The 16,427-nt window shown below is 48.3% G+C and overlaps 1 protein-coding gene across 1 annotated transcript in view; it reads left to right on the top strand.

Annotated features, from left to right (window-relative positions):
- si:ch211-168d23.3 (BRD4-interacting chromatin-remodeling complex-associated protein) overlaps window positions 1–13,325 on the top strand; it is a 29,135-nt gene extending 15,810 nt beyond the window's left edge. The window contains exons 8-16 of the mRNA XM_045209039.1: window positions 3,053–3,290; window positions 3,527–4,009; window positions 4,484–5,540; window positions 6,101–6,312; window positions 8,530–8,591; window positions 9,085–9,233; window positions 9,538–9,632; window positions 10,767–10,869; window positions 12,013–13,325. Of these exons, the coding sequence (XP_045064974.1) occupies window positions 3,053–3,290; window positions 3,527–4,009; window positions 4,484–5,540; window positions 6,101–6,312; window positions 8,530–8,591; window positions 9,085–9,233; window positions 9,538–9,632; window positions 10,767–10,869; window positions 12,013–13,325 (3,712 nt within the window). The remainder of the gene's footprint in view (window positions 1–3,052; window positions 3,291–3,526; window positions 4,010–4,483; window positions 5,541–6,100; window positions 6,313–8,529; window positions 8,592–9,084; window positions 9,234–9,537; window positions 9,633–10,766; window positions 10,870–12,012) is intronic.
- The last annotated feature ends 3,102 nt before the right edge of the window (window positions 13,326–16,427 follow it).

Raw genomic sequence — 16,427 nt, 5'->3', positions numbered from 1 at the left:
GAGTTCATGAATGTAGAGGGTATGGAGGAGGCAGAGCTCATTTGCACACCACTGATAGATAAAAAGCTGGCGAGTTACTTAGCTCAAGAGGCTAACAAGGGGGCTAATCCTAGCACAGTGCTTTTGAATAAACAGTCCTGGTTCTCGGCGGATCAGCTGGACAAAGTGTACCAGGCTGAGGGTGTGGTTCCTGAGAGGGACAGGCGGATGTGTTTGGATAAGCCAGTTTCGCCAACAAGGTTGTTTGGCTCAGCTATGGAGTCCTTACAGGCCCGTTTCGAGGAGAAACAAAAACAGGACGCAGTTCCCTTTCCCACCAAAATCCTTCCCAGGGAGCGGCTCGGCAAGAAGTAAAGGGTCCAGACCAGAGGCGGGTTGCCCCGGGTCAGGAGGTAGCTTCAAGGTCGGTTTTTGACCGGCTTGGTGCTTCTGGGCAGGGGCGGACGTGTTGGCACAAATGACGTGCTGGGTCGAAAAGGGAGAGGGGTGAAAGCTGATTCTTCCGTAGTGCGGGGGAAGGATCAGACATCGCGACCCTAGCTGGAGGTCGGGAGACGGGGCGTGTTCTCTGGGGCCTCCTCCCGAAGCTTTTACTGTGGCAACAGTGCTCCCAAGTGGCTCGGTCAATAGGGACACGTTTCTGGTTGCCGAAGTCCTGTACTGACCCATATTCAGTCTCTAGGCTTCATAAGAAACCAGAAAAAGAGCTCAGCGCATTCCGTTTTTGGGGTCTCGAGCAAGACTCACTCGCGTATCGCTTTGCTTAGCCAAATTTCATCTGGGGCACACAGTGCATTTTTTGCCAGTGCCTACGCCTACTGGGGATGACGCTTTCTGTGATGGAAGTCGTTCCCCTGGGGCTATTGTTCCTGCGCTGAGTGCTAGCCACTCACCTAGATGCATCTCGCAGCCTAAGCCGGTCGCTTCGGGCGTCCCTGTCAGGCCTACGGGCCCTGGCCCAGTGGTGGGACCCTCTGCTATTGTCAGGGGGCACCCATGTGCTGAGTGTATCCCACAGTGTGATCACGACAGACGCGTCCCCCCGAGGGTGGGGTGCGCTGTACGAAGGCAACTCGATTCAGGGTGGTATGGACACTGGTGCGGCGCGCACTGCACACCAATTACCCGGAGCTCCTTACTGTGTATCTGGCGCTCAGGCGCTTCCCCCTGCTTTTGTTGGGCCGGCTTGTGCTGGTCAGAACCGACAATATGTCAGTGATGGGGAGAGACTCTGTCTCTCTCCCTCCTAACCTTGGCTCGCTCCCTATTGCTGGGGAGCAGTGCGCACATGCTCTCTCTTTGGGCGACGCATGTCCGCGGTTGTCTCAATTTGGATGCAGATCTTTTATCCAGGTGGGACCCTCTCTCTCAGGAGTGGAGGCTACACCAACAGTGGCCTTGGACCCTCTTTTACGTGTTTCCGCCAATGGTTCAGATTCAGCCCACATTGGAGAGAGTACGCCGGGAGGGCTTACCATTGATTCTTGTGGCTCCCCGTTGGCCCAGGCAGCCTTGGTTCGCGGAGATCGTTCGCCTTCTAGACGGGGACCCGTGGAAACTCCCGTTGCGCAGGGACCTGTTGTCCCAGGTGCACAGGAAGGCTTGGCAAGCGAGACTGGAGATTTGCTTCACATGGGCCTGGCCCCTGAGAGGGCCAATCTGATAGCTAGAGGTTTACCTTCCGAATGTTATTGCCACCGTTCAGTCTGCAAGGGCGGCCTCCACGAGAGGGCTGTATGCGTATGTGGCAAGTGTTTGAGCTCTGGTGCCAAGATAAAGGTCTTGTTCCTTTTCAGTGCTCTGTGAGGGACATCCTTATGGTCCTACAGGAGCTTTTGGAGCAGGGGGTGGGCATTCTCTACGTTAAACGCGTACATGGCCGCTATCAGCGTGTCATGTGGGAACTGATTGAGCCTCCGGGACCCCACCCCCTGGTTGCTGAAAGGTCTCAGACCTGTCTCTAAACCTATTGCGCCCACTTTGGGACTTGGCGCTAGTTATGGAGGCACTGCGGGTGGCTCCATTTGAGCCTCTGAAGATCCTACAAAACCTCCCCCGTCTTCATTTTTTAAAAATTCATTTACAAAATGTTCTATACTTTTTCTTTTACTTTGAAAAATGTGGAGCCGGTTGTGTAGATCAGTAGGAAAACGATTCTATTGAATCCCCTTTTAGATTACATTCTAAGGCAGCAAAATGTGACAACTGTGCAAGGGGTGTGTAGACATTCAAATGAACCCTATGAGCCCTGGTCTAAAGTAGTGCACTATATAAGGAATATGGTGCCATTCTCTGGTCTAAAGTAGTGCACTATATAGGGAATAGGGTGCCATTCTCTGGTCTAAAGTAGTGCACTATATAGGGAATAGGGTTCCATTCTCTGGTCTAAAGTAGTGCACTATATAGGGAATAGGGTGCCATTCTCTGGTCTAAAGTAGTGCACTATATAGGGAATAGGGTGCCATTCTCTGGTCTAAAGTAGTGCACTATATAGGGAATAGGGTTCCATTCTCTGGTCTAAAGTAGTGCACTATATAGGGAATAGGGGGCCATTCTCTGGTCTAAAGTAGTGCACTATAGGAATAGGGTGCCATTCTCTGGTCTAAAGTAGTGCACTATATAGGGAATAGGGGGCCATTCTCTGGTCTAAAGTGGTGCACTATATAGGGAATAGGGTGCCATTCTCTGGTCTAAAGTAGTGCACTATATAGGGAATAGGGTGCCATTCTCTGGTCTAAAGTAGTGCACTATATAGGGAATAGGGTGCCATTCTCTGGTCTAAAGTAGTGCACTATATAGGGAATAGGGGGCCATTCTCTGGTCTAAAGTAGTGCACTATATAGGGAATAGGGTTCCATTCTCTGGTCTAAAGTAGTGCACTATATAGGGAATAGGGGGCCATTCTCTGGTCTAAAGTAGTGCACTATATAGGGTGCCATTTGGGACGCAACCAGAGAATTTATACGAAATTATCATACAACAAATATAACAACACTACTACTACCCTTTCAGTCTCCCTCACCCACTCCTTTCACTCTGTCTCCCTCAACAGCTCTGGGATGCAGCTCACCTCAACCCACCCAGACAGTCACATGACCTCCATTTCCATCCTCAACAGCACCCCTCCTGCTGTAGTACAGGGCCTGCCCTTCACCCCCCAGACTTCCAGACCCCTAGGGGGCACTACAGAGGGACAGATCAGTGTTCAGCAGGCGTCTGTAGTGTTGCTGCCTGACAGAGCTGGCCATAAGGAGAGGAGGGAGGAAGCGACGTCCCCACACCTGCCTCAGGTGAGAAGTCAACACGGATTGATTGATTGATTGATTGATTGGTTGGTTGGCTGGTAGATTGATTGAGTACTTGATTGGGTAATTGATTGGTGCTCGGTTAATTTAGTTAATTTATTCGTTAATTGATTGGTTGATTGATTTAACCTCCTAAGTCAAATGCTAGGTCGGTCTAGTAAACTAGCAAAACAAATGTACAGCAGAACAGTCTCTATTCAGTTTGTTGTTCCCCTCCTCAGTCGACAAGGCACCTTCTCCAGCAGCATGCCTCTCTCCAACCCTCCACCGCCAGTCTCCAGTCCCCTTCTCCCCCTGTAGTGGCCCTCCTACAGACCCCGCTGGAGGCCCCACAGGCCCTGGACCCACCTGGTATGCTACCCAAACACCTGCTGGACCCAGTTGGGTCGTTACCCAAACACCTGCTGGACCCAGTTGGGTCGTTACCCAAACACCTGCTGGACCCAGTTGGGTCGTTACCCAAACACCTGCTGGACCCAGTTGGGTCGTTACCCAAACCCCTGCTGGACCCAGTTGGGTCGTTACCCAAACACCTGCTGTACCCAGTTGGGTCGTTACCCAAACACCTGCTGGACCCAGTTGGGACGTCACACAAACACCGACTGCCCCAGACGGAGACAGGGACAAAACCAGGGGTGGAGGAGGAGGTTCACAGCCCCATCACTCACATCCAGACCCAGGCCTTCATCCATCATCTACAACAGGTCAACCAGCCTATATGCTCTCTATCTTTTCTGTTTATTGACTTAAAGGGGCAGTCTGCAGTTGGTACATCCATTTTTGGCCATATAAATTAACGATATGTACCCATTGATTCTTGAAGAATCTAACGTATAAATGCCTCATGAGCTTAGTTCAACTGTCGTAACCCAAATATAAGCTTGTTTTACTCTGTTTGTAAATAATGTAAATGTAAACAAACACTGCATAGCCTCAACGTGGTTCAAACTATCATCTTGATATCATGGATGGTCAGTCCTTGCATCCACAGGTTTGTCTATGAATTTCAGAGTGTTTACATTTCTCCAGCCCCATCCCTCAGTTTTTTACCGAAACAGGGGCGGGGTTTGAACTGCTGATTGTCGCTTTAAAGGTTTATTGATTAAACGTTGAAGATATTGTCTTTACATAACATAACCTTATTGTTTTCTTTCATCTCACCACAATTTCTACCATAGCAAGCCCCTCCCCATCCCTCCCCACCACCTGAGGACCTTGCTGGGACTGTGGTGGTGTTGGTGGAGGACAACACTGTCTCCGCTGTTGCCAGTGAGATGGAGGAGGCCCCTCCACCCATCCCTCCCCATCCCTCCCCACCACCTGAGGTCCTGGCTGGGACTGTCTCCGCTGTTGCCAGTGAGATGGAGGAGGCCCCTCCACCCATCCAGCCAGCAGTTCTAGGACAGGCAGGAGCCCAGTCCGTGATGCCCCTCAGCCCCTGTGTGTTGGTGGCCTATACAGTTCCACTAGACCCAGAGACAGAGGAGACCACCCTGCCAGGCCACTCTCCTACCCTGCTATGCCAATCTCCTACCCTGCTATGCCAATCTCCACCTGAGCAGGGTTTAGGGACCACACCCCCAGCTGGGCAGGGCTTAGGGACCACACCCCCGGCTGGGCAGGGCTTAGGGACCACCCCCCCGAATGGGCAGGGCTTAGGGACCACACCCCCGAATGGGCAGGGCTTAGGGACCACACCCCCAGCTAGGAAGGGCTTAGGGACCACACCCCCGAATGGGCAGGGCTTAGGGACCACACCCCCAGCTAGGCAGGGTTTAGGGACCACACCCCCAAATGGGCAGGGCTTGGTGAGCACACCCCCGGCTGGGCAGGGCTTAGGGACCACACCCCCACGAGACAGTTTCTCCTCCCCACCAAGTGGGGCCACCTCCCTGGGACTGGCTGGGTCTGGCTCTGGGTCTGCTGGAAGTGCCGTCCCTCAAACCCAGACTGCAGTTTTCAGAAGCCCCTCCCCTCTGCCTGTCAGCGCCTCCCACCAGCTCCAGTCTGCAATGTTTAGAAGCCCCTCCCCTCTGCCTGTCAGCCGCTCCCCCCTGGCTGTCGGCCCCTACCCCCAGCTCCAGACGGCAGTGTTCAGCAACCCCAGCCCCTCGCCTCTACCTGTCTGTGTGCCTCAGCAGCAGTGTGACACCCTCCTAGTAACTCCCAGCTCCAGTGGAGAGGTTGACCAGGCTAACCAGCACCATGCTGTGCAACAGCACACAAAGCAAAGCAGTGAGTCTGACCACACAGAGACAGACGTCGCATCCCAAATGGCACCCTATTCCCTATATAGTGCACTACTTTTGACCAGTGCTCGATGGGCCCTATAGTGCACTATATAGGGAATAGGGTGCCATTTGGGACTCACACAAAGAGTATTAATACAAAATCATCATGCAACAATTCTAAAAATGCTACTCCCTTTCACAGTCTTCCTAACCCATTCCTTTCACTCTGTCTCCCTCCCACATCATCACCAACACCATCACCACCTTTACCACTATCATCACCATCACGATCATCACCATCATCACCATCACCACAAATACCATCACCATCACCATCATCACCATCACCATCACTATCATCACCATCATCACCATCACCACCATCACCAATACCATCATCACCATCACCATCACTATCATCACCACCATCATCACCATCACCACCACCATCACCACCATCACCATCACCATCATCACCAATACCATCATCACCATCACCATCATCACCATCACCACCATCATCACCATCACCACCATCATCATCTTCTGTATTATAATGCTCAGAACCGCCAGCTGCCTTGGCCATGGATGTGAAGGGCAAAGCCTTTACTCTTGATGTCCATCCACCTTCTCCCAGACCCCAGGGCCACCAGGGGCCACCAGTCCAGGGGCCCAACACAGTCCAGGGGCCCAACACAGTCCAGGGGCCCCAAGCCAACAGAGAGCAGAACCAGTGGCTCAGAGCAGTTCAGACAGCCCAACAGTCAAAGACAAAGGTGAGAAACAGCAAGTTTGCATCTGAAATGGCACCCTATCCCCTATATAGTGCACTACTTTTGACCAGAGCGTGATGGGCCCTATAGGCTCTGTTCAAAAGAAGTGCACTAAATAGGGAATACGGTGCCATTTCAGATTCTAGGCCCTTCATCCAGCATATTTGTCTGAAACAACTATACTCTTCATTCTACTCAGATTCTGAAACAACTATACTCTTCATTCTACTCAGATTCTGAAACAACTATACTCTTCATTCTACTCAGATTCTGAAACAACTATACTCTTCATTCTACTCAGATTCTGAAACAACTATACTCTTCATTCTACTCAGATTCTGAAACAACTATACTCTTCATTCTACTCAGATTCTGAAACAACTATACTCTTCATTCTACTCAGATTCTGAAACAACTACAGTGAGGGAAAAAAGTATTTGATCCCCTGCTGATTTTGTACGTTTGCCCACTGACAAAAAAATGATCAGTCTATAATTTTAATGGTAGGTTTATTTGTACAGTGAGAGACAGAATAACAACAACAAAAAATCCAGAAAAACGCATGTCAAAAATCTTATAAATTGATTTGCATTTTCATGAGGGAAATAAGTATTTGACCCCCTCTCAATCAGAAAGATTTCTGGCTCCCAGGTGTCTTTTATACAGGTAACGAGCTGAGATTAGGAGCACACACTTAAAGGGAGTGCTCCTAATCTCAGCTTGTTACCTGTATAAAAGACACCTGTCCACAGAAGCAATCAATCAATCAGATTCCAAACTCTCCACCATGGCCAAGACCAAAGAGCTCTCCAAGGATGTCAGGGACAATATTGTAGACCTACACAAGGCTGGAATGGGCTACAAGACCATCGCCAAGCAGCTTGGTGAGAAGGTGACAACAGTTGGTGCGATTATTCGCAAATGGAAGAAACACAAAAGAACTGTCAATCTCCCTCGGCCTGGGGCTCCATGCAAGATCTCACCTCGTGGAGTTGCAATGATCATGAGAACGGTGAGGAATCAGCCCAGAACTACAAGGGAGGATCTTGTCAATGATCTCAAGGCAGCTGGGACCATAGTCACCAAGAAAACAATTGGTAACGCACTACGCCGTGAAGGACTGAAATCCTGCAGCGCCTGCAAGGTCAAGAAAGCACATATACAGGCCCGTCTGAAGTTTGCCAATGAACATCTGAATGATTCAGTGGAGAACTGGTTGAAAGTGTTGTGGTCAGATGAGACCAAAATCGAGCTCTTTGGCATCAACTCAACTCGCCATGTTTGGAGGAGGAGGAATGCTGCCTATGACCCCTAGAACACCATCCCCACCGTCAAACATGGAGGTGGAAACATTATGCTTTGGGGGTGTTTTTCTGCTAAGGGGACAGGACAACTTCACCGCATCAAAGGGACGATGGATGGGGCCATGTACCGTCAAATCTTGGGTGAGAACCTCCTTCCCTCAGCCAGGGCATTGAAATGGGTCGTGGATGGGTGTTCCAGCATGACAATGACCCAAAGCACATGGCCAAGGCAACAAAGGAGTGGCTCAAGAAGAAGCACATTAAGGTCCTGGAGTGGCCTAGCCAGTCTCCAGACCTTAATCGCATAGAATATCTGTGGAGGGAGCTGAAGGTTTGAGTTGCCAAACGTCAGCCTCGAAACCTTAATGACTTGGAGAAGATCTGCAAAGAGGAGTGGGACAAAATCCCTCCTGAGATTTGTGTAAACCTGGTGGCCAACTACAAGAAACGTCTGACCTCTGTGATTGCCAACAAGGGTTTTGCCACCAAGTACTAAGTCATGTTTTGCAGAGGGGTCAAATAATTATTTCCCTCATTAAAATGCAAATCAATGTATAACATTTTTGACATGCGTTTTTCTGGATTTCTTTGTTGTTATTCTGTCTCTCACTGTTCAAATAAACCTACCATTAAAATTATAGACTGATCATGTCTTTGTCAGTGGGCAAACGTACAAAATCAGCAGGGGATCAAATACTTTTTTCCCTCACTGTATACTCTTCATTCTACTCAGATTCTGAAACAACTATACTCTTCATTCTACTCAGATTCTGAAACAACTATACTCTTCATTCTACTCAGATTCTGAAACAACTATACTCTTCATTCTACTCAGATTCTGAAACAACTATACTCTTCATTCTACTCAGATTCTTCAATCTCCAGTAAACCTAAGGTCATATGTCATCCATACCAGGTGGCCGGTCCTGTGGCGAGGGAGGTAGAACAGAGACTGACTGAGGCGACGTGCAGGCACAGGTGAGAAGCAGGACACGTCGGGTGTTGATGACGTCTGTATTGTATGATGATGAGGTGCAGTTCCAAAAGGTGTCTGAGTTGTGAAAGACGGACAGAGACCTGCACACTGTTGAACGCCCCTGCAGTTTTATTGTGCAACAGTTCGACCTTAAAAAAAGAGATCGTTCGGGATATCTACTTTCCCCAGAGTCAGATGAACTCCTAGCATGCTAGCTGTTCCTGTAGACTTCCAGTCGTTGCGCTAACGCTAGTTAGCATTTGCTCGTGAAACTACCTGTAACTTCCTTCATACTGGATGCAGAGACATACAAATGGTATCCATGAGTTCATCTGACTCTGGGGAGGTAGATAAACGGCCAACTATCCCTTTTGAAAACGTCAGGAGTATTCACCAGGAGTATTCACCAGGAGTATTCACCAGAGTGCGGGTATCTATCCTATCGTGACTTTACGTGTTGAACCCTAAAACTAGTGTCTGTGATGTCATCCTCAGGCTCCAACAGAAGCTGTGTCAGAACCAGGGGCCGGTCCAGATCCCCTACGTCTGTTCCCCCTTCTCCTCATTGGGGGAGGCTGTGACACACCTGTTGCCATACCACGCCTGTGCCGGACACCTGCCTAGTCAGGACGACTTCAACTTAGGTCAGAACACTGGTTTTAATTCACTCTGTAGAGCCTGTCAGTGCACTCTTAGGGAAGGGTTCTGCGTGGAACCCGAAAGGGTTTTAACTGGAACTCAAAAGGGTTCCTCAAAAAGTTATCCCATGGGGCCAGCCGAACAACCCTATAATGTTCTAGATATACCCTTTTTTTCTTCTTCTTTTCTTAAGAACGTAGTAAAGGCAGGGGCTTGATGGGAAATGTAGTTCCACACGCCATTATCAGTATCTTTGTGTATCTGTACTCTGTACGTAGGGTTATTGACATGCGTCCCGTCTCTCTCCAGTGGACGAGCAGTTTGTCACCGTGTCAAGGTTCCTACTGAAACGCTCCAAGGACATGCTCAACAAATACAGACAGCTGCTGCTGGGAGAGACACTGGTATGACGCAGTCCACTGTTCCCACACGTCACGATCCCACGTCTTTTCCTTCTACATTCTCCATTAAATCATATCACAAAAAATGGCTTTGCTAAAGTTCTCATTTGTTTTACTTTTTATATTTTATGCTTTTATGGATTGGAATTCTTTAAGGCTTAGGAGTACCACTCTTTCTCCATTTTATATTTTATATGCTACTGCTTGGTGATGCTATTCGGAAACACAGCGTAAAATTTTTTACTGATACACGGACAATGCAAAGCTGCTGATGCAGGCTTAATAAGTACATGTGTTTTGGTCGTGTTTCAGATTATTTTGTGCCCAATAGAAATGTAATGGTAAATAATGTATTGTGTCATTTTGGAGTCACTTTTATTGTAGATAAGAATATAATATGTTTCTAAACACTTCTACATTAAATGTGGACGCTACCATGATTACGGATAGTCCTGAATGAATCGTGAATAATGGTGAGTGAGAAAGTTACAGACGCACAAATATCATATCCCCAAGACATGCTAACCTCTCACCATTACAATAACAGGTGAGGTGGGTATGATATTTGTGCATCTGTAACTTTCTCACTCATCATTATTCACAATTCATTCAGGAGTATCCGTAATCATGGTAGCATCTAGATTAATGTAGAAGTGTTTAGAAACATATTCTATTCTTATTTACAATTAAAGTGACTCCAAAATGACACAATACATTATTCCTATTGGGCACAAAATAATCAAAATAATCTGAAACACAACCTAAACAAATAGAAAATGCATCCCCCAAAAATGTGTAGAGTCACAAGCTTGATGTAGTCATTGTGTGCTGTGAATATGGGATCAAATACTTCACTTTTTACTACTTTACTACACATAAGTGAATTTGGCCCAATACTTTTGGTCCCCTAAAATGGGGGGACTATGTACAAAAAGTGCTATAATTTCTAAACGGTTTACCTGATATGGATAAAAATACCCTCACATTAAATCTGACAGTCTGCACTTTAACCTCATAGTTTGATTTCAAATCCAAACTTTTAAAGTATAGAGCCAAAAGAAGGAGAAATGCTTCACTGTCCCAATAATTACTGAGGTCACTGTATGTACCAATGTCCCCGTGTATCAATGTGAACAGCAGGTGATTCCGTCGGCAGAGATGGTGATGCTGGATCGTCTGTTCCTCCAATCAGAGAGGTTCTCCCTGGGGGAGGACCGGCGCAGGGCCCGTAGAGACCCAGGTTAGTACCGTGGGGAAGATGCACTATATATACAGCAGTATGTGGACACCCCTTCAAATTAGTGGATTTGGCTATTTGAGCCACACGCGTTGCTGACAGGTGTATAAAATCGAGCACACAGCCATGCAATCTCCATAGACAAACATTGACAGTAGAATGACCCTTACTGAAGAGCTCAGTGACTTTCAACGTGGCACCGTCATAGGATGCCACCTTTCCAACAAGTCAGTTCGTCATATTTCTGCCCTGCTAGAGCTGCCCCGGTCAACTGTAAGTGCTGTTATTGTGAAGTGGAAACGTCTAGGAGCAACAACGGCTCAGCCGTGAAGTGGTAGGCCACACAAGCTCACAGAACGGGGTTTGGTGGATACCAGGAGAACACTACCTGCCCCAATGCATAGTGCCAACTGTAAAGTTTGGTGGAGGAGGAATAATGGTCTGGGGCTGTTTTTCATGGTTCGGGCTAGGCCCCTTAGTTCCAGTGAAGGGAAATCTTAACGCTACAGCATACAATGACATTCTAGACGATTCTGTGCTTCCAACTTTGTGGCAACAGTTTAGGGAAGGCCCTTTCCTGTTTCAGCATGACAATGCCCCCGTGCACAAAGCGAGGTCCATACAGAAATGGTTTGTCGAGATCGGTGTGGAAGAACTTGACTGGCCTGCACAGAGCCCTGACCTCATCCCCATCGAACACCTTTGGGATGAATTGGAACACCGACTGTGAGCCGGTCCTAATCGCCCAACATAAGTGCCAGACCTCACTAATGCTCTTGTGGCTGAATGGAAGCAAGTCCCTGCAGCAATGTTCCAACATCTAGTGGAAAGCCTTCCCAGAAGAGTGGATGGAGGCTGTTATAGCAGCAAAGGGGGGACCAACTCCATATTAATGCCCACGAGCAGGTGTCCACATACTTTTGATCATGAAGTGTTTCCACAGGTACAGGTCACCTATCTACTGGGCTAAGAGTGAAGCACTTTGGTGGTTTAGTGGACGTTTAACCAGAAACATACTTTTAATGTTGGTGCGGTCTTTCTTTGAAGTTAAATGAGCTCTTCTGTGAACATAGTCAGTCAGTGTTATGGAATGCACCGGTATGTAAAGTTCTCTCCCCTTGTACCTTATGCTTGGATCTTCCACAGAGTCCTTCCTGATGGCCCTGCATGCATCGGAGTCCTCCAGCTCATCCCGTGTGGGGCTGGGTCAGTCCGGCAGCCCCCCCTCCCCCCCAGCTTGGACCAGACTCTCCGACCGACCCCCGGGACTCAGGACCTACCACTCCTCCAGCCGCGGAGGCCTCAAGCTCACCATCAAACACAAGGCTGGATCCAGGACGGTGGTTCACAACTCAGCCTGTGACACCATGCAATCCACTGCCCCATCTGGTCACAAGCGGTACTACACCGGCCAGCTGACCAATGGGAGTGGTGATCTGACTGAGCAAAACCTGCAGGGCTCCTCCCATAGGACCTCCTGCCATCCAATCAGTGAGGAGATGTCAAACGGAGCCCTGCCCTCCAAAGCAGTAGAGGACGTCCCACATGGTGACAGCAGGGAATCTGTAGCACAGATTCAGACAGCAGTACTGGGTTCACAATATGTAAGTTCCCCAAACTCCATTACTATGCCGAGCTTAGACCCACAGACTGCCTGCCTAGAGCTTCCCCCTCAAGACCCTGGAGAGGTGAGTGCCCCCAAACTGAAACGCTTCAGGCCCACGCTTCCGGACCTCCCTTCCCAGGCGGACAGGCACAGCTACAGACCCCAGCCCCGTCCCCAGACCAGCTACAGACCCCAGCCTCTTTCCCAGACCAGCGACAGGCCCCGTCCCCAAACCAGCTACAGGCCCCAGCCCCTTCCCCAGACCAGCGACAGGCTTCAGCCTCTTCCCCAGACCAGCAACAGGGGCCTCCCCCCAACCCAGCCGCCCAGACCAGCGACAGACCAGCCTCTTCCCCAGACCAGCAACAGGGCCGAGCCCCTTCCCCAGACCAGCTACAGACCCCAGCCCCGTCCCCAGACCAGCGACAGGCTTCAGCCTCTTCCCCAGACCAGCAACAGGGCCGAGCCCCTTCCCCAGACCAGCAACAGGGCCGAGCCCCTTCCCCAGACCAGCAACAGGGCCGAGCCCCTTCCCCAGACCAGCGACAGGCCCCAGACCCTTCCCCAGACCAGCTACAGACCCCAGCCCCGTCCCCAGACCAGCGACAGGCTTCAGCCTCTTCCCCAGACCAGCAACAGGCCCCAGGCTAGTCCCAGCCCCCCACCCCTCCTGCCAGAGGACAACACCCTCAGTGAACACCTGCAGAGTGCCATCGACAGCATCCTGGAGCTGCAGCGCCTGCAGGGGCCCACGGCGGCGTCCCAGCCATGGCTCCAGGGGGCGTGCCCGGCCGCAGGCCCCGCCTCCCTGCTGGACCAGGCCATCACTAGCATCCTACAGGGAAACCTCTAGAGACTCCTGAGAGGAGGGACACCTGGAGGGACACCTGGAGGGACGGAGGGGGAAGAACTCAAGCCTGTTTCAAAGCGTTCAAGTCTGGCTTAACCAAGCTAGGAATGACGAGGCACTAAAAGGAAATGCAGAGAAATTTAGACCAAGCATTATCTTCTAGACGGCCTTCTAGATACTTCATTTGATGTACATGTGAGATGACATCTAATTCAGTAGGAGATATACCGTGTCAGTGGTAGTTTGAGGATTCAGAAGAGCACGCCGCCAGGTATAACCGAACCGTCATCTTATTTATAAGGAACAGTGAGAAACGGAGACAGGAGCGCAGCAGACTGAGATTATTCATTTGATACTTTTTTTTTTTTAAAGGTTTTGTTCAAATGTGAATTATTATTATTTTGCTTTATAGTACTAAGAAAACCCTACGGTGTATTTATTTCAATAATCTGTGCCAACTGTGTAAAATGTGATTATTGGGTTGATTAAGAGCAGAAGGGGTCTTCATGTGAATCTGTGCCTGGGGGTAGGGGGTAAGGGGTAAGGGGTAGTGGGTAGGGTGTAAGGGTAGGGGGTAGGGTGTAGGGGGTAAGGGTAGGGGGTAGGGTGTAGGGGGTAGAGGGTGAGTGAGTCAGTATTTTTAGGAACATTGTGAATGACCTGATGATGCAACATAACGGTTCCCCCAACCTGACAGACTCCGTCGGACTGTTGAACCCCAAATAAACTATGTTCATCTGGGGTGTATTCACTACGAACAAGCGGAAGAAATCGGGGGCGAAACAGGGACCTACCTGACCTTTCTCCAATAGAATCTCTTGTTCCCGTTGCAAAATGTTTTCTGTTGCAAAACGTTTTGCTGCGGTGTGCATCCCTGAATACACCCCTGAATACACCAGCAAATGGCAACATTGCATCTCTGAATGTATCCCATACATACATACGTCCACAGGAGTCACAGCGAAAAGAGAAAATAACTGACGGAGTGAAAGATTCAGTCCGTTTTTCATTCACGCTGGATTCTAACTGTGATTTGAATGTCTTTTCTTTTTTTGGGGGGGTTAAGAGACAAGAACAGATCCCAAACTTCTTAACAAGCAAGCAATAAGAGAGGGTCTCTGTGTGTCTGTGGGGGGGGGGTTCTGTAGCGTAGTGAGAGGTTTTGCAGGTCTCCATGTGCGTCCCAAATGACACCCCTAAATGACACCCCTTATTCCCTGGTCAAAAACCAGTGCACTAAATAGGGAGCCATTTGGGGACGCAACATATACCTGGCCTCCTTACACACTACACTACCGGCACCAGAACCTGACTGGACCTGCATCTTCTCCCAGCCTTGGAACAAAAAACCCCTCGGAGAATCATCAGCTTCATATATGATCCTGAATTAGGCTGTTTACGTTGTTCTGTTCATCCTTCATGTTCAAGGCTGAAGAATTACCTCTTAAAAAGGGAAGACACAAATGTGAAGGGAAAAAAAAACGTTAAAAGCAGTCACTGTTTGGCTTTTGTAAACTTGACAATCTATCATTCGTGTAAAAAAAAAAAAAAAGGCAAATGAATGTGAAGTGTTACACATTTTCAATACTTTTCTTTTTTATTGAGACGTTTTGTCTTTTGTATTACCTTTAGTCTACCGATACTCTGAAAATGACCGTTAAACTGAGAGCACTGGATATGTTGAAAGTAGAGCAATGCGTTTCTGTGTGTGAACACCACTCCGGAAACCATTTGAGAGAATTGGGAGAGTCACCTTTTGGTAGTTCAGGGTTTTTAAATCACACACGCAGTTCCAATGTATTGAACTAAATGTGAATTTTGTTATGCAGTAATACGAGTTCACAGCACAGTGCTGCTAGGGAAGGCAATAATGATACCAACAGAGGGGGATTGATTGATCCGAGGCTTGTTCGGTAACCAAGCGTTGGTCGATAGAAATGCCATCAATAGAGCTGACGTGATTCCTTATTCAACATGTCAGAGGCACGTTTGTTCTATACTGAACAAAAATATAAAAACGCAACATGTAAAGTGTTGGTCCCATGTTTCATGAGCTGAAATAAATGATCCCGGAAATGTTCCATAAATGCACAAAAAAAAGCTTATTTCTCTTAAATCTGAGGAGTATTTCTGTCTGAAATAAAGCCCTTTCGTGGGAGAAAAAACCTCATTCTGATTGGCTGAGCCTGGCTCCCCAGTGGGTGGGCCTGGCTCCCCAGTGGGTGTGTCTACGCCCTCCCAGGCCCACCCATGGCTACGCCCCCTGCCCAGTCATGTGAATTCCATAGATTAGGGCCTAATGAATTTATTTCAATTGACTGATTTCCATATATGAACTTTAACTCAGTCAAACCGTTGAAATGGTTGCATTTAATATTTTTGTTCAGTATACATATTTTACTGCTGAACGTAACAAAAACATTGCATCCTGCTGAACCTGCCTCAAGGTCATGGTCGTGTCCTTCGAGACATTCCCCTATCACGTTCGTTGAGGAGCACTGAACCAAACAAAAAATGTCCTGTTTGAATTTGAGAACATTTGGGCGAATGAGGGACCTTCTACTTGTTGAGCTATTTTGGTTTGTTGTTTTGACTGAACTGCGAAACTAGAGGGTGTGTGATTGGACGGCCCATAAGACCCTGGTCAAAAGCACTGTACAGGAAACAGGGCGTAATTTAAAAAGACAGCACATGTAATACACCGATTCAACAAAAAGACAAAACCATTTGACTAACAGATTGTTCTAACGGCAAAATCAAGAGGCCTTAACACCATAACACTGGATTGTAAAAACGTAATACTGACAACATCCCACTAAAGACTCCTTGGCGCTGAACGACATGAGAAGCGATTCCTTCATTTTACGAAAATGTAAAAGGACAACGCTTTTGTACAACATTTTTTTACAGACTATTAAACTGATTTTGTATTAAAACAAAGTGTTCATTGTGTTTCTCGTGGCGAAAAGGGTCAATTTTCCTTCACGTTCAACCGACGGCGGTTTTCCGTCTCATTCAACCGATCTGCGTCTTGATATAAATAAAACATGTAGACAGAGCGAGAGGAGATGAAGATTAGGCAGAGATTAACTGAACTGAACAATC

This window comes from Coregonus clupeaformis, chromosome 29 (assembly GCF_020615455.1).
Source record: "Coregonus clupeaformis isolate EN_2021a chromosome 29, ASM2061545v1, whole genome shotgun sequence".
In the NCBI taxonomy this organism is placed as follows: domain Eukaryota; kingdom Metazoa; phylum Chordata; class Actinopteri; order Salmoniformes; family Salmonidae; genus Coregonus; species Coregonus clupeaformis.
The sequence above is the reverse complement of the archived record's forward strand: the minus strand, read 5'-3'. Positions and strand labels throughout refer to the sequence as shown.